Source organism: Micropterus dolomieu, linkage group LG18, assembly GCF_021292245.1.
Source record: "Micropterus dolomieu isolate WLL.071019.BEF.003 ecotype Adirondacks linkage group LG18, ASM2129224v1, whole genome shotgun sequence".
In the NCBI taxonomy this organism is placed as follows: domain Eukaryota; kingdom Metazoa; phylum Chordata; class Actinopteri; order Centrarchiformes; family Centrarchidae; genus Micropterus; species Micropterus dolomieu.
This window is the reverse complement of record NC_060167.1, coordinates 8,900,096-8,919,198: the sequence shown is the minus strand read 5'-3', so window position 1 is coordinate 8,919,198 and position 19,103 is coordinate 8,900,096. Positions and strand designations below refer to the sequence as shown.

The 19,103-nt window shown below is 38.9% G+C and overlaps 2 protein-coding genes across 3 annotated transcripts in view; one reads left to right on the top strand and one right to left on the bottom strand.

Moving 5' to 3' along the window:
• The window catches only part of LOC123987554 (centromere protein P), a 113,367-nt gene that overhangs the window by 63,159 nt on the left and 31,105 nt on the right, over positions 1-19,103 (top strand). The gene's annotated exons all lie outside the window — the stretch shown is intronic.
• Positions 426-8,344, bottom strand: aspn (asporin (LRR class 1)). Its single transcript, XM_046076551.1, has 7 exons — positions 8,128-8,344; positions 7,230-7,342; positions 3,985-4,198; positions 2,766-2,876; positions 2,423-2,516; positions 1,844-1,982; positions 426-623 (listed from the first exon to the last, which is right to left on the bottom strand). The coding sequence occupies exons 1-7, from the start codon at positions 8,342-8,344 to the stop codon at positions 426-428; spliced, it is 1,086 nt and encodes a 361-aa protein (XP_045932507.1).

Genomic DNA, 19,103 nt, shown 5'->3' with positions numbered 1-19,103 from the left:
ACACAGCAAACGTTGAGGCACAAAAAGGTTACTGTAACCTTACAGAATGTCCTCACAAAGGTAGGCTCTTATGTTGACTTTCATTATAATCACTTTAGCTGCTGAAAACTTTTTCTTAGTGTTGTAGCTTATGATTTAATGTTAATTTTCAGCACCAACATCCAGACTGGAGTTGTTTATTTTTTTGTTTTTCGCCCTGGCTGAGAACTTTTATGTGTAAATTGTACAACATATACTACAGTTTCTAATATACATCAATATAATGAAATTTCTCTAATTTCCCGAACAGCTAACACTATCACAGGAATGCAGTTTCATCTTGTTTTATCTATGAGAATTATTTGCAGCTCCTTCCTTATACTGTAACTTGGATATTGGCAGTTCTCCATTTCTGTGCTGTCTGGAAACATTTTCACTCCCATCTTCTACTTTCTGAAGTTTCCAAGCTGAACGCCCCTCCGTCCAGTCACACAGCGAAAGGTGGCCGGCTGGACATCCCAGTATTTAAGAGGATTGGCAAACAGACTGATGCCTGTATACAGGTTCTTCTTGTCACTGGGCCTGATGGGACAGAAGTCGTTGACTCCCACACTGCTGATTTTGTTGCCGTGGAGGAAAATCACCTAAACAGACAAAAAGGATTTGTTGTCTAATCAGTTATTTTTCACCCTTAACCCCAATCATGATTGGGAGTTTTGTTCTAATGCTCCTTTGGAGCAATTACGCAGCAATTCCTTTTGATCACTGATGAACTTGGAGTTTACGGTTGGACTATTGAATTTTAACAACTAACAAATTTACTGTCCCCCTTCATTCCTAATGTGACAATAGCATAGCATGAGTTGTACATCAAGGATTGCAAGAAGACTTTGTTCCACTTCTACACTACTTTATGAATAAAAAGTTTAGGTAGAGCTTAGGTTGAGAGTAAGATGGGACATAAGGTTGTCAGGTTGATTAGTGCAGTGTGATGCAGCTTCTGTATCGGACTTCTGGTAAAAATGGAGCTGAGCCTTAAAGCGATTTTGTCAATTTAGCCGTCAATTTATATTCCAACCTTCATCTACATACAGTGATAAAATTTGGTTAGCGGCCAAAATAATTACATGATAGATACAAGAAGCCAAAATTAGTTTTCTTTGCGGGGTGTCTGGGCTCAGTCTTTGAGACCAGGTAAAGGGCTCAGACATCTGGAAGGAGTTTGGAGTAAAACACCTGCTCCCCCCCTGGATGCCTCCTGAGCTGAGGGACATGGCCAGGGAGAAGGCTGTCTGGGCAATACCTCAATTATCCCTCTGTAATGGAAGTATAGAGATTAAGCTAGAATTTTAAAAGTTGCAGTGGCAGAGAAGTCCAGGTCATGTTTAGCCTAGCTTCGCACAAAGACAAAAATTCCACCGCCACCTTTTTAGAAATGTAAAAAGGAGAAATTATTGACTTAGCAGAAGTTAACGTTAGAGCGCAGTAGCCTACTGTGCAAATGTTTGTGCAAAAGGCAGGCATGGAAAACATCCTGTAATATAAGAATACTTTGAAATAGACAAGTTAATAGATTATATTTATCAATTAACAAAATGCAAAGTGAGTGAACAAAAGAAAAATCTAAATCAAATAAAAAATTTGGTGTGACTGACCACCCTCTGCATTCTAAACAGGACACTTGGACTAAATTAGAGATTTTGTAGGCATTTTGTCAGGTGTATGATTCAACATTTAACAAAAACAAAAGCTTTTGTACAGTATTGTATTTGTCAACTAAACCTAGCTGACAGTTTTGTGAAATGCACTTTAATCTACTGATTCTGATTAAAGTGCCAGATTTATCACAGTGTCTGTACCTCACCTGGAGGTAGCGCAGGGAGCTGAGGCCCGGTGGGACCTTTTTCAGACGATTGTTATCCAGGTGGACCTCACGGATGTTCGGTATGCTGGCAAAGCTGCCGTTTTCTACAAACTTGATCTGGTTAAAACCTAGTCCTAGTCTGTAAAAATTGCAAAAGATAGTTGACAGGTATCACCACTTGTGAGTGAAAATCAACAGAATCTGCAGAAATTAAAAAGTGAGAAACAACATATTTACACATCAGATTAACAAACATACCTATATTTAAACTTCCCATTCTGACTTACGCATAAACAGAACCTTTTTTTTAAAGCTAGCTGGCAGCTTTAGGGACACAAATAATAACAGTGATGTACAACATGATTTGGTTTTTTTAAATTCTACATTTGAGTGTTGAATTTCATTTGTTATTAATTTCAGGTAAAAATATTTTTAATGTTTCCCTGCAAAACTTCATCTTACAGTGAGGAAGAAAAACACTCAAATTGGAGTTTTAAACAGTAGTCAATCAATATTGAGCACAGAATCTTGGCTTATTGGAAAAAGTTTCTAGGATAAAATCATGTGGCCAGTTTTTACCTCTGCAGGTTTTTATATCTGATGAAATCTTCTATTTCCACCTTAGAGATCTTGTTGTAGTCCAGGCTCAGGTCTGTCATGGAGGATGGGAGGTCTGAGAGATAGAAAACACACAAACATAACCAATTTAAGGGTAGATTAAGCATTACTTGCTTTTAATAATGAAATTCATTTGAAAACAACCCCTTTAAAATCTAAGCATCACATTACCAGACATTAGCGGTATATATGCCTCATTTAATTGTACAATTGAGGACCAGTGTAGTAGGTGGGCAACTGAAGGAGAAAGAAAAGTTTACCGTTCATTTGTTTAAATCAGCATTACATGAGGTGAGTGATCTACCTTTCGGTACAGCAGTTAGCTTGGCCTCTGCTAAACCAACATACAGGGTCGACAAGCCGTTAAAAGCTCCCAGCTCAATCCCACTGTTGGCCAGAGGGTTGGCGCCCAGCTCTGTTTGGACAAGCACAAAACATCTGGTTTAATTATTGATGATCAATCAAATCTCCTGATTGCGGTAGAGAACATAAATCAAGTGAATTACAATAATTGGAAAGTGATTACATTTTTATCCGTTGAGATCAGGTAAACTTGGTTTACGCTACTAGGCTCTATAAACACAATTCATCAAGAAATCATGTTGAAAAAGCTTTGACAAAAGTCATCTGAATGATCTAGTACATGCTTGATTTGAAAAATAAGATCTTAAGTTACGTCTGTTATTATCAATAACATTCTGTATGTGCTTTCTGTGGTACAAGTCCTAGTCCAAAAGTGCTGTTGTGTCTTTGTTTTCCATCAGTCACTAGAAGTGATTTAATGTTAATGAGTGGAACTCTGTTGCATGTTAAGTAATTATTAATTAAAAATGTATTTTAATCTCTCAAATGAACAGAATTTACTTTAGCAAGGCCACCTAAACTACCTAGTAAAACCATTTAAGTCTGTGATATACTCCAAATCACATGTGGATGTGGACAGCAGGGCAGACATGCAGACAGTTCTGTACATACTTTACATACTGCATGTATGCAGATATGTTCCCATGCAAAAGTCTGTCCATCCAAAGCCTGATGCCCAGAAACACCCAGCAAAATAATAAGAAGATACAGGCAGAGGGCAGGGTCCACACACCTCTAGTGGTTTTTAAGGGATGATTAGTGGGATTATTTTTGTACAAGTCTATAGTATAGGAAAATCCTACATATTCTGCCTTTATTTAAACTACACTTTAAACAGTACAAAGTGTCTGACTTTGACACGGGAGACTGAGGTTTGTATCCATTCTCCTAACAACTTTGAATAATGTTTCTTTTAACCATTACCATAATCTTTTATTAGCCATTATCAAGTAGTTTGGCTTGCCTGAACTTAACCAAACCTTAACCATAGAGGTCACAGATCAGAAAACATTCATACAGGATATCATATAGGTTGTATTGATTTTGTTTTATTGAATAAAAACCTGCAGACCTCTTTTTAACTAAGGACTGGACATTTCTGGTCTTTGAGAACCCTGATTATTGCTAATCTGATAGAGGAAGCCGAAACCAGGTCTTACCCAGGACATGGAGTTTCCTGAGGCCTTTAAATGCATCCTTCTGGATTCTGTTTATCTTGTTTTCATGGAAGCGGAGCTCGATGACATTGGGAGGCAGGTTTGCAGGGATCTCCGTCAGCAGGTTGTAGGAGAGGTACAGCAGTCTGAGACGTTCCATGTTTCTGAATGCCTTGGGGTGAATCTTGGAGATCTTGTTGTTGATCAGAAACAGGCCCTTTTGTGGGGGAAAGGATTCAGGATACAACTTAGATTAAGACTTAGTTTTACAGCATTTCTTACAGCAGGTCTAAAAATGTAAGATTTTCATGTCCTAGTTGTACACACTGTGCCCCAGAGTTTGTGCATGTGAGGGAATCCAATTCAAGTAAGATAGACAAGAGTTAATATTTAGTTGAGTGTTTGTGTGTCACACTACGGTTTCCAAGGTCAAGAATGAACTCACTCATGATCAACATTCAACGTGTGTATAGCAAGATAGAGACGGCGAGATAGTTTTGTTTTGATGTTTACAACAAAAATACAAAATACCTTGTCATTAATGATAAAAGTTTAAATGTTTGTGACAGCCAACATCTGCTGTCTATCTACTATCTACTGAATAGCTGGAAAATGAGACTAGAATCATAACGATTTGATTAAATTCGATGAACAGAATCATAATTTATCAAATAAAACTCAACCCTATCCAGGTTCAAGTTGGATGTAATGTTTAACACTTGATGACAAGTCACTCTATTAGCACAAAGCTGTGGCTGCAGATTGTTCTCACTGTTTGCTTTGATGTAGTACAGTATAATTCAAGCCTTGATGTGGTTTATTCCCAGCTGGGAAAACATCAGCTAGATCAAACACCGACCCAATGTCCCCTACTACTCAACTGGGAGTTTCATACAGAGGGACTTTCTCCTCGTAAGGCTGCATTTGAACATTAGTGAGCTGTTTCTTCTTATCTGGTCACTTTAAAAGCTACAAGATGGTGTTGTCATTCACATGTATCTTGAGTCTGTTTGTGACTCATTTAAAGTTCTGAACCAAGTCTAGGCATTTTGTTACTATAGTAGAAAGTCACTGCTTTTGATATCTAGATTTGAAAGTATTAACACTTAGAAGTAGAACAAAGGTGGGTGTGAACATGCTGCATCAGATTTTTCATTTATACCGTGAAATATGTCAGTATATACTCAATGGATTGGCACCACATTTGGTAAATATGGTTCCTAGACATTTTATCCTATTGACTTAGGTGATTTTCTGACATCTAGTGCCATCAGAAGAACGGCATTTTTTGTTTTAAGTGAAACATGTAAACAAATATTGGATGGGGATTCCAATTAAATTCTTTGACTTCCCTTCATGTTCCCTATGCATTGTAATACATTTGGTGATCAGGTCAAAACAAAAGTTTGTTTAATACTTTTTATGAAAGTAAAAACTTCCTACACAAAACTAATGTCTTACATACTTAAAAAACATTACCATGAGCCTCAGCTGTACTTTCTGTTAATGCTAATTAGCAAATGTTAGCCAAACATGGAGAAAATATTAAACATAACCTGGTAAATGTCACATGTTGACATCATCTTTGTGAGCTTGCCCTCATTTAGCTCTACATAGGAGATGTTTCAGCCACGTTTCTCAGTCGTCAAGCCATTACGTGGCCTGTTTCATCCCTCTTTATGCTTATACATTCATCTGATTTCTTAAGTTTTACCCGCATAACTACAGTGATTGTGTGTTGGGCTATGAGCACCGCCAAAGAACACTTAGGTCTGTGTCTGAACGCATCCTGTTTAGATGCAAAGGACTGAAGATGCTGCTGCTGTAACATGCCATTCCTATGCAGGCTGGGTAGACATGGTGATATACTTGTGTGTGTGCAACAAAATCAAATGTATTTCACTTGCATCTAAGCATCTGTATCCAGGTTTTATCGTCTGCTAGCCACTTCTTGTTACATGCCCATCATTTTCTTTGGGGTATGAATTGGTCGAATTCTGAGTCTAGATCCAGCAGAAAGGAACTGAACAGTGCAGATGTGTGGACACCATTTGTTCAACTCAGCAGGTAGTTTTATAAGAGATTGGCATTCCTAATCATCCCATAGATTAGATTGTGAGTACACGTTACAGTGCCATCAGCATTACTCAGCACTCACAACACAACACTCTGCAACTGGATATTGGACTTCCTCACAAACAGACTCTAGTCACTTTGGATTGGTGGACACACCTCCTCCACTCTAGTTCTCTACACTGAAGCTGTGTGCTGAGCCCCTTCAAGCTGTACATCCACGACTGCATCCCCCGAGAGAACGCTGTTGTGAAGTTTGCAAATGACACTACCATCATCAGCTGGATTTCAAACAACGATGAGACTTCATATCAGGAGGAAATTGATAGTCTTGTAGATTGGTGCTCAGAGAACAACCTACTGTTCAGCGTCAGCAAAACCAAGGAGCTGATTGTTGATTTCTGGAAAAAGGAGATAAAGACACACACTCCTGTCTACATTAGTGGAGCAGAGATGGAGCAGGTGAACAGTTTCAGGTTCCTGGGAATCAGCATTATGGAGAACCTGATATGGTCATCTCACATCTTCACGCTCGAGAATTAGCTCAGAATTTCTTGAGGAAGCTTAAGGCCAAATTCCTGTGCCAAGTTCTTGTCAGCTTTTTTTTGTCAGAGGAGCAATAGAAACCATCCTGACTGGAAACGTCACAAACTGGCATGGGATGTGCACGGCCCGGGACTGGAGGGCTCTGAAGCGGGTGATTAAAACTGTTCAGAAGATCATTGGTACCCATCTCCCGAGCATCAGTGATATCGGTGAGGTGAGGTGCCTACGCAGAGCCCAAAGGATACTAAAGGACGGTACCCGCCCAGCCACAGCCTGTTCACCCTGCTGCCTTCTGGGAAGTGAGATAGAAGTTTCAGCTGCCGCACCACCTGACTGCAGAGCAGCTTTTCCCCCCAAGCTATCAGACTCTTAAACTCTAATTCATCCTCAGCACTGCTCCATTGATGATAGTTAATTTCTTGGAAATAAGGGAGTTACAAACTCAATTTCACTATATAACCTGTTGTGACAAAATAAATCTACCTACCTACTCAAACTTGAAATTGGAGATATGACTAGAAATTTGCTCTTATAGTGTTTTGTTACGATGGATTAATGTTATTTTTACATCTTTAACTTCAAACATGTCTGACGTTTAGTTCTAAACTAGTTCTGAAGGTTCCTCTTACATAAAGCTTGTTGAGGCCTTTAAAGTCGTCCTCCTTGATCTCAGTGATATCATTGTTTTGGAGGTCTAGTATCACAGTGTCTTCAGGAATCTTCTCAGGAACAGCAATCTGACCTGTTGGTAAGAACACAAATGCCTGATTTAAAAATTAGAGTTGGACCAAAAAGTGATGAAAATCTGAGCTCATGCAACACAGATGTACAGGTAATGAAGTCATTGTGATCTTTCTGACTCAAACTCTGCCATCTTAGGTCTCACATAATGACACATCAGTGGTTCTCTGATTCAAGGGAACATGCGTGATCATACATGACAAATCAGAAACACAAGCCACTGTTGTTGTTGTGCACCACAGCTTAAGAAAATCTGGTTAAAAAACTTTGGTAGTGACTTGACTGATGTATTCACTCTACAGATGTGTCAATGACACCCAGGCATAGCCTTAGGTGGTAATGTTGTAGTAAAGACAGTTTCATGAGACAGTTTCATGACACTGAAGTAAGCCATAGAGGGTGAGCCCTGCTTTGCTGTAAGTGCAACAAGCAGGTGTGAAAAACCTCCACAATCCAGAAGAAAGCTCACATTCTACATGATACAAGATGCATCATACTATGCTATTACTTTTCTAACATTCACATTGTCTCTCTCTGATATAAAACAGTTCAGTAGTCAGGTAGTTGAGTATGCGATAATTTGCATGGTAGGGAAGTCTAAAAGTATTGAGAGACAGACTTCACTGGATTTGGAGACGGGAAGAAAAATGTAGAATAACTTAATAATAATTTAATGGTGAGCTACTCATTTATAATTACATAAGAGTGAGCCTTTATCCATATCCATGAGTCTAGCTCAGAGCTTTCATGTGGATCCAGATATGTTCACACGGTGTGTGTTCTTACCCTGGTCGGAGCACTGCACCACTCTGGGCGAGCAATGGCAACCAGCTGGACAGTTCTCGTCTTCGTCATAATCGTCATCTTCATCATCATCGTCGTCGTCATCATCCGAGTCAGCCATCATGATGTCATAGTTTTTCATGAAGTCCATCACGTTTATTGGCTGGTAGGGTTTGGCATTGCCTAGCGCCAGCAGGCAAAGCAGGATGAAGACTCTCATTGTTTTATTGGAGAGGTGGTCAGTGAAACAGCAACCAGGGAGATCTGTAGGAAAAGGCAGAGGTTAACTGTGATGTCATGGCACTTTACCTCGGTTTACACTGTTCACATTAATGACCCACTGTGATGGTATTCAGAAGTAAACATTTTGTTCATGTGTTCATTTTCATTAGCTGTGATGCACTAGAAATGTGGAAGTTGGTCACCTTTGGTGTGTAGTCTCTCAGTTGTTTAATGTATTGATTTTTAAAGCCATCATAAGAAAGACCAACTCCTAAAGAAAATGTTTGTATTCTTACCTTAACTTTATCTTACTTTTTTTTTGTACGGTGGGCTCGTACGAGTGTGCCATGTTAAATTCAGCAAATGCTCCTAACTTGAGATAACTGTGTAAATGACCCGCGTAAACATGATGAATGCTTTCTGTGCGTAAATGAGCGCACGCTAATGAGAATTGTAAATTAGTATAATCTCCACCCTAATAATACCATATAAGGTCACGTGTCTTGCCTCATATATGAGGAAGTGTTGATTCATGAAAATGAGACTGACAAGTAAAATGAACTTCATGAGTTCGGAAGTCCTTCTTTCAGGGATCCATAAAGGAAAGTCTTTGATTTTTAACATCGTCATCAGTAGAATTAAGGGAACAGGGTAGGGTCAGTGTGTCTGTCTGCATAGTTACAGCTCTAACTGGTAAATGGTCTTTGCGACTACTCAAAATGCTTTACAATACGTCACATTCACCCACTGTTGGCGGAGGCTAAGGTGCAAACTACACATCAGAATGTAAATAACATCCATACACATTCATACGGTGGCACTGCCACAGGAAGCAAATTGGAGTTCAGTGTCTTACACAAGGACACTTCGACATACAGACTGGGGCACCGAACCAGGGCTTGAACGCCGGGACGACCGCTCTATCCCCTAAGCCACAGCCGCCCCAGTAACTAACAAGTTTCACATTTGCAGAATCACAGCCTGTGGTAGTCCAAACCACAACAACCATTCCTCTGTCTCTGCAAATATGTCAGCGCACAGCGCACATCGCTGTCTTCCAAATGCCAGACACACTAAGGCATCCAAAAGATTACACTTCCAACTGACCATATTATAGGCGAAGACAAATTAACCTTCAAATGGGACAGCAGACTAATTACACATGACTCCTACAACATATCTGGACCCCTCGTAAATTCTGTCCGTACCTAAGATAAAATTCAAAATAGGAGAAAATTGATGAATGCGGCAAGTTTTCCTGAATCACTTGTACAAGCCACTCAAGAACAAATCTGTTCATACAATTGGTTCTTGCATGAGGCCCAATGTTTGAAAAGAGAACAAAGTTTTACAGCATATATTTTCTTCTGTTTTAAGCATGTCAATGCTGACCAAATAGTTTTGAGAGGATTTCAAAAGTACAAAATTTTAAACAATACACCAGGATCAAACCCAACCTGATTACTTCTACTGGCCTCACAGAAAACACAGATAAATTTAATTAAATTTTTTGTTTTCCACATGTGGGCTCATGTGAAGACATGTATACAAACATGTGGAGCACATGGGTTTCACATGTAATCACATAGGTTTCGTGGTGATTTACATGGACTTCCAAAACCATGTTTTCCACGTGCAAAGTCTATATTTAACATGTGCAAAACATGTTTTCCACATATTTCATGTGTGATTTTAACATGTGCAAAACCACGACTCAACTCTTTCTTGTACACAGAAGCTAATTGCAGTGATTATGGGGCATAGTTATTATTGATGAATTATTATGTAATCAGTACTTAATGTTGTAGTTGGTTGATGTGGAGCTGATAATAATTGCTTCGTATACTTTTGAGTAGTTTAATCTAGAATGCATTATATTTTATAGACTGATCACATGTAAAATCTTAATCTGAAAACTGTATTTGCCAAATGTAGTGCAAAAAAAAAAGTACATTTCCCCTTTGAAAGGTGGTCAAGTAGCAGTATGAAGTAGCATGAAATGGAAATACTCAAGTAAAGTACAAGTACCTCAAAATTTTAAGTACGGTACTTGAATAAATGTCGCTTGTTGCATTTGTTGCAACTGTAATGAACTGTTATGCTCAATGGTGTAGTGGTGTTAATGTCACCTCAGACCCACCAACAGTTTTTAGTACTCCAGTTGAGTTTCAGTTTTACAGCACCACATTTAGGGATGTATTGCTAAAACAGTGCATGGTGAAAGGGCATGCAGAGTTCCTGGAGTGATCAGTTTCAGTAAGTGCTCTTTTTTTCTATCAGTGTTTCCATGAAGCTCTGAAAACCTCAACTGGATATGAATTCTTGCAGCCAACATAAATATTTCTCCAGCGATCACCTATTCCACATTTGTGGTGATTCACAAAAAGATTTATATATCTTTCTCTATTACACATTCACACACCCAGCAGAGAGGGGCTGAGATCGTCTGGTTGCGTGCTTCTGTTAATCTTGATGGATTCTGAGCCCTTCAGTTAAGCAGTCAGTCCACCCACAAGTATGTGGTGGTGGTCGAGCATCCTGCTGCGACAGCAAAAAATGCTCAGCAACGACCCTTCCTCTGCACCCACTCTTTCTTTTGTTCCACATGTGCACATTAAGCACAAAAGAAGCGGTTTTCTTGATTTGTGTTCTGTAACTTCGTGGGGGATTGCTTTAGCAACTTGGCAGTAAGTGAATCCCGACAGACTGGGGCAGGTAAAGTGCTTTTGTTCACTTCTTAAATCTACTCCGTTCTCTAGAGGTTTGCATTTCATAAAACATCCAAACCAGAGCGACATCACCAGACTTCATCCCCCTCTGATCCCTGCTGTTCCCATCAGGACGTGCATACATACGTCACTACCACTTATGGATGCAACTACTCATTATTTTCATGATCAAATAATCTGTCAATTTTTTTTATGATTATTTGTTAAATTGGTAATTGTTAAAACAATAAAATGTCAGGGGAAAAAATCCCATCCCAGTTAAACATGTCTTGTTTACAGTCCAAAAACCTGAAGATATTCAGTTTGCAGTGATGGAAACCACCGGGAAAAAAAACAGTAAATCATCACAAAGGGGAAGTTAAAACTTAAGACTATTTAGCATGTCAAAGGGTTTTGCTTTTAAAATAGTCTTCATTGATTCATATACTATTATCAAAATTATTACTTGATAATTTTCTGTTAAGCGACTAATTGATTAATGTACCAGCACTCATTCTAGTGTAAGACCTGTCTGCTCTGTACTTGAAGTAATTTTGGGTATTTGGGTGGTTTCCCTCATGTGTTTGTATTTACGATTTGTAATGACTGTACTCTATGGAAAATTACTTTACATTTTTGTCAAATGAGATCAACTGAACTCCAGGCAAGTAACACAAGATGGACCACAGCATTCAATATAAAACCCAACCATTGAATATCATCTTCCCTTCAGATTTTGTCCATTATATAGTTCTCTTAAAACGTGACCCAGTGATTTATGAACATTCCTGTAAATTGATCTTGTTGTGCTCTAAAATCTGCATGCAAATCTAACTCACTTAAAATAATTGCATTTTAAATATTCTCCCTTAAAATACATCAGTTTTTCCCATAATACAGACCTACATCAGCTGGTGAAAATTTGCAGCTCAGTCCCGTGGCTCCACTGAAACACCTCCACCACCTTTAAGGTATTCAGCAGAAGTCTTGTAAAACTGACTTAAACACCTCAGAGATGCTGCATTCTCAATACAATAAAACATGCCAGATCGACTAGTCAAAAACAAGTTAAAAGATTAGATAAATCCAGGGTGTGTCCTACCTCAACTGTCAGGTGTGTTTCTAGTCCTGGTTTAAACCCCACTCAGTGAGCAGAGCAGCAGCAGGGTCCAGCTGGAAGGCTGAGATTTGGATCCTCAGTCAATACATTCCCAGTGAATGGAGAATAGCATCACCCTTTCTCTGGGAAAAAAAAAACCATCCAGAACACCCCCACCGATGGAAAACCTCTTCTGTAGGGTGAGAGGTTCAGTTTCAGTTAAGAGCTCTTGACTCTCTATGATCACACCATCTGGACGTCTCAGGGACTAGATTTTAAAAAGACATTGTTAGGATTTTAGTCATGTGCTTTTCATCAGGAGCTTTGAAGCGATGCCAGGATAGCTGGCTTTAGACTGAATGCAAAGTCTTTATTTAAAACCTACTGGTAGATCTGTCACCTCCCCTCTCTTCATGGCCGGGTGCCATATTAAATATTTTACATCAACATGAATGGTTCCTACACTAAGGCCTATTGACACTGGATTAAACAAACATAGTGGGATGATAGAGTCGCTGTAGCTGTTTGGGTTTACTCAGTCAAACATCAACAGTTTGGATGCCAGGGATTTTTAGGATAATGCCATCTGTCACGTTATTTGAGGGATTCCTTCATCTGGCTGCTTCATATTAACTAACTTCCCCAAACAAAGAGGTGCCATGTTGACCTCCAGGACATTTACATGATGATGATGAACCAGCAATTATTGAGCCCCTTGACAACGTTAGCGTGCATCATTCTGTGCTTGTGCACTGTTATCCATTACAAGATAGGCTGCAGAATTCACTAATAAATTCTGACATTGATAAGAAAATGCATCACTGTGAGAAGAGGGGGAGAGTATGTGGTCACGATGATTGATAATTAAGGCTCCAGCATACAAATATGTATTTAAAACTATCATTGAGGCAGACCGTGAGAGAGCTGAGAACACTTTTCTTCTTTGGTGTTTTTATTTTCCAATTTTTCTCTGTTCTTCAGCAGTGACGGTTCTCCCTTTTGTAGACCAGCCAAATACAGTATCACTGTACACGGGATACGTAATGCTCTTGTCATATCTGAATAAAGGAACTATTATGTAACAGACACCTATGTGACACCTATATGTCTAAAGACATTACTTACAGATAGATGAAGCCAACTAAGGGGTCTTCTGTCTTGTTTCCAAATACTGACCCTCATTTCTAGACATTTCTTAAAACCAATCTGGAATAACTGGCATTACCTCACACCCACAGGCACTTTAAAAAAAAAAAAAAAGAAATGTACAGCAGTAGTGTTTAATGACTTAAAGTGGTGCAAGTTACCATCAGAGTCGCTGAGAACTGTTTTCTTTTTGTTGTTATAAATTTCCTAGAACATTTTAAAAAAGCATGGATAAAAGAGGCAGAAGAGAAACAGAGGTGATGCTTTACAACATTCAGTCAACATTATTTGTTTTGTGTTATCTGCATGATGTGTATCTTAACAAAACATAACAGGAACGCCTAAAGCGCTTTACATTTGAGGCAGAAGTGAGAAATGCCTCCCAAGAATGGAAAAACTAACAGGGGCTTGCTCCCTCAGGGTTTCATGTGTTATACTGTTCCTTTTTCCGTTCAGTGCTGGTATTTTCTGCTGAGCTGAGCTGGAACAGCACTCTGAGGCACAACTTATGGCAGAGCCAGACCATCCAAATATGCCCTGGTTTGGCAGTCAGATGAACCGAAATGGGAGCGGGTCTGTGTTATGGTTTCAATGCATCTTCACGATGGGGAAATCATATTTTCCAAACCATCAGAGACCTGGTTAAATGATCATCTAATCAGCAAGGAGCCTGCTGAGCTCCCCCATGTTTAACATACTCTTTGAAGGAAATTTCTAAACTGAAATTAGTTGTAGTATTTCTAATTAAATGTTTGATTGAATTACTTCAGTCTTCAGTTTTTTAACTGTTGTGACATTGACTATTGTATCCCCAATGTGTTGTTTCATACCACAGCAAGACTGTTAAGAATGTCTCCTCAAACAAAAATATAAGAATGACATACATAATGACTCCCTTTCATTTAAAGCTAAAGCTAAAGTAGGTAATGTTGGAGAAACTAGAGATAGCTAGGTTTTGTAAATGTATATAACAGAATAAAATCCTGCCTCCCTCCAAATCCACTCCCCCAAAACACATGATGATGCACAATGAGTGCACGGGCAGATTGCATGCAGGTAGACAAGCAGGTAAGCCAGCTGGGTTTATAACCGTTCTACCATGGCCACAGATACCACATTTTTTCAACTTAGTGTGAAAATGGTTTGGTTACAAGAGATCAGATGTACATCAAATCACGGTAATATGTAAGAAATATACAGTAAGTAGACTGTAACAACAAAAGGTGTGCAATTTATTTCACAACCTCAAGTAGAAGCAATAAGTTGAGTACAAGGAGAGCCTCAAATCCTGCAAGGAGAGCTCAACAGCGATTCTGTTCTAAACCAAAAATACTTTTCAGTATTTTGTCATATGATCAAGAATATCATTATTGCAGAAATACCCTGGAATATTGTGAAATTATTTATCGCCCACCCCTTACATCAGGATCTCCTGTTCATGCATGCATCTTGTCGATGCTTACATGCTTTGGGCACTGTATATCATGGACCACTAAGATGTATTGCAAACAACAAGGCTGTCACTCTTCTCTACTCTTTAACCTCCCACAGGTTTAAGGGGTTTGCACACTCCTCCTTTTTCACCATCCTATGTAATCAAAAGGTTCCAGGTGTGAGTCTACTAGAGACAGAGACCTTTGCAGCACTTTTGTTTTTGCCCCCATTCATCATGAGCTGAACTCAAAGATCTAAGACTTTCTCTATGTAAACAAAAGACCTATTTATCTCAAATATTGTTCTCAAATTTGTCAATCTGTGTAAGTGGCCTTTTGTTGTGGCCAGCCTAAGGCACACCTGTGCAATACCCATGCTGTCATCATCTTGATATGCCACACCTGTGAGGTGAATGGATTATCTCGGCAAAGGAGAAGTACTCACTAACACAGATTTTCACAGATTTGTCAACAATTTGTTTCCTGTTTTTAGTGTGTATCTCAAAAACACAACTTGGTGAAAAGGCAAAAGTTATTTCATCAGGACGATTTTTATCTCGCTAGCAGTGAGCGAGCTACCGAGTCACCATGAAAGACTTTGTTGCCTAAATGTTAAATATCGATTTTAGTTGTTTACCTGCAGAGCCAAACATTTTACTAATCGCAGCTAGAGTTTAAGAAGCACTTCACTGTTGGTGAATTTCAGCGCTAAGCTTAGCAGAACCTCACATTTCAAAAGGCTCATGGAAGAAAGTCCAGTGTAAACCACGGATATCTGATACGTAAGCAAGTCTACATTTATGATCCTCCTGTTAAAACTTTGTGCTCAGTTTCCAGTTCCTCATAATCACAGCTTCATAGCTCTTCTGAAACAATACCTTGTTATGAGCCAGATTTTAAGATTAAAGGATACCATTTTCCCAAACATTGCAAGGATCTGATTAGACTCTGATGTGAACCTGCTTGATAGTTTTCTACTTTCTGTGTACTATGAGAGGACACAGGTTCTGTTCTGCTCTGGACCCCAAGCCTAACAGTGAATCTTATTATGTTATGTCTGTCCAAAAAGCAACCTTTAAAATGTTGAACTTGAGCAGGACGTCTGTCGTGCAGTCATCTCCTCTTCAGGGGGATCTGCAAGAAAAACTCATACTTCTCAGCTGACTAGTCTGCCACAGATAGATTTTATTCGGTAGCTTTAATAGTCAAAATAGGGAAATTGGTTTGTGGTAGTGAAAAAATCTATGGCGTAATTGTTGGAATTACAGCATTCAAACTGCAAATTAAATGTTAGAGATTATTTCCTGATGGGAGATGGTCTGCGTTCCTGATGGGAGGCGGTCAGGATGTCTCTTCTCCCTCAGGATCTCATACTTTCCAACCCATCAGACGTCTTTGACGGCTCTGGACCCATTGGATCTTGTTTTTTTTATGAATTTCCTCCAGCTGAGTCTTTACAGCTTTGAGTCACCGGGGCAACTTGCAGGGCACTGGTGCCAAGGAGTTGCCTCAGCGCTGTTGCTTCAGTGCCATATTAACATTGTGTTGCCAGGAAACATTTTAATAGAGCTGTGACAAGGTCACCACTCAGCATGTTACCTGCTGCTGGTAGTGTTACCCAGCCAGGCTGCACAACAGACCACCATCCTCAGACTTCACCATGACCTCACCTCACCAAAAGTCCATCTGATGTAGGAATTTTTGGGGCTGATACCAATATTGATATTAGAGTGTTTTTTTTTTTTTTTAATCTGATAAATATTGGTCTTAGGCTCAGATTCCATGAGTGCATTACAGCTTGGACACCCACGGGTAATCCAGAGCACCCACAGTGAAATCATAAACTGAGCTCACAATATTGGTAGAATAGGAACATCGTCGAAGTAAAATAAATAGAAGATTGGATATTGTGTCATAGCAGTGGTTTCTGTCTATGACCTAAACCTGTGTCTATTCCTATATTTAACCTTGGTGTGGTTCAACAATCCCCCCCATCTTTTGATCAATAGTGATTTCTTGCAGAGTAAAGTGGCTCATTTTGCATTTTGTGTACTGCATCTGATTTTCTGAATTTGCTCTGGAAATGTATGTTAATAAGCACACATTAACTTTCAAACCTAAGTCATTGCAAAGTGAATTAAACAATAAAAAAAAGGTCCTTTAAGTTTTTAATAAATGTAAGAGGACACGGTGGAAGCTAAAAATACTTGATGTGAAAAGTCTTGACACTAGTCAGTAAACTTACTTAAGCTACCAGAAGTTTACGTGTTAACAAAATGTACAACAACCAACCCCTGCGCACTTAAATAGTTGTTAAGTAGCAGTTAGGATAGCAGTACATCTTTAACAATACATTTGATGTAATAAAATAAAGTGGTTTAAATGAGTGGTTCCAAACCTTTTTGCCTTGTGACCCCTTGAAATTAAGTAATGCCCCCTTAATTATAGAGTAATTATTTCAGTTTTATTTGAATAACTTTTATAGGGCTGCAAATGTAGGATTATCTATTAATTCACACAAAGAACAAAGCAAATATCAGATAAACAAATGTAAATTTGTGTAGCATGTTTTCTTTCCCTGCTTTCATATCTTGAAAATTATTTTGGGACCAAAAATAAGACTCAAGTTATGATATACTGGATTCATCCTGAAATAATTCATCCTGTTATAATTATTTGTACCTGATGAAATGTCTGCAGAGTCCTCATCTTGAGGAACCAGGTGGAGGTCATGTGACTAATGACTATTAGATTGTTCCTTTGTGTGTTTGATTTGTGAGACTGATGAACATACCAGCTGTTCATGTTGGCAGACATGACGTCGTTTATACAGGAAAACCTTTTGATCTCTGAGCTTCGGCTCATTGGAACAAAGTTTTCCAGCTGAAGTACGATGAGATGATGTCGGCCAGCATCTAGAAAGTGACCAGACATTACTGATTGTTGTTTTTATTGCTTTTCTGCTTTAAGGTTTGTTTTTGTCTGCATATAATTATGTAATATTTCCAATTTGTCTTACCAGAGAAGACGCTAAGGTTTTTGTCCCCTTCACATTTGAGCTTTTCTGTTCCTACCGTCCCATAGATCTGTCCGCTACTGAAGTAAATGATCCCAAACCTCAGGCTTTCAGAGGAAAATATTATGATAAAGTTGGCTTCCAGCTCTCATAATAACAGCTTTCGTTGAATGAGTATTGCATGGTGGTAGAGGACATGTGATGCAAAGAAAGATCACCGCATTTTATCATGACTCATACTTTAATAGTTATCAATGCTCCCCCTCGTCCCTGAGGCCTGAGGTGTTAATTTGATAACATGAAAAATGTTCTCCTCAATGTACTGGGTGTGCTGACAGTGAAGGGAATCGGGGAATTCAGTGGAAGATAATCTAACTTCTTGTTTGGATATTTGACTTTTATATACCTCACAGGTTGAAGATTTTGCATTCAGTATCAACATGCGTGTAATCCTAAATAAACTCAAGTTCTACAGTGTTTAAGATGGGAACATGAAGCGTACGTAGCCTGGTTCAAGACCTCTTAATCACCACTCAGATTGTTTTCATAAATTCAAATAGGTCTGGTGTTGTGCCCAGATTTTCAGGTTGTGGCTTATATGATCCACAAAATCTTCCATTTTCAGGTTTGTTGTAAATTTATAGAACAGAATTAACTGTAGTGGCACTAGAATTTATAAAGCTGTCATCAACACTGTATTAGTCAATAGTCCATCAACTTATATTACTGACAGCAGTGATTGAATCAGCTTGGTTTATGAACTAGATAATAAACTGTAGAGTCGTTAGTGAAGGTCAGAGCCTTGATGTATACTAAAATGGACGCAGATGGATGCAGTTCTGTACTATATGTCTGTGTACGCATTGCACACTTTAGAAATCAAAATGTTGACCGCTCTAGTTGGCATGCAAGTGTAAGTGAACCCTTTTTTATTAGATAGTACAGCAGGAAAGGGGGGGGGGGAGGTGGGATGACATGCAGCAAAGGGCTGGAATCAATCAGGCTGGAATCAAATCCATGCTGTTTCTATGTTACAGCACATTGCTAGTTTATTATTTAATACGAGCAGTCAGATAAATCTGAACTCCCCTTTTATTTAGAAAGAGCATTTAAAAATCAGACTACAACAGTCTAAAGCGCCTCCTTAATTCCTGACTGATTAGCTGAGCTCCGCTGTATTCTTCTGGGTGAAAACGGCTAACGTGGTTCCTCACCTTCCTTGTATTACCAAAGTAGTTCATTTTTGTGAGGAAGATTTTATAGCTGAGGCCAGAAAATCAACATTAGCAGATTATAATTTTGTGTAGGCTACAAACTCTCTATTATGTTCTGTCACTGCATCAATTCAGAATCTT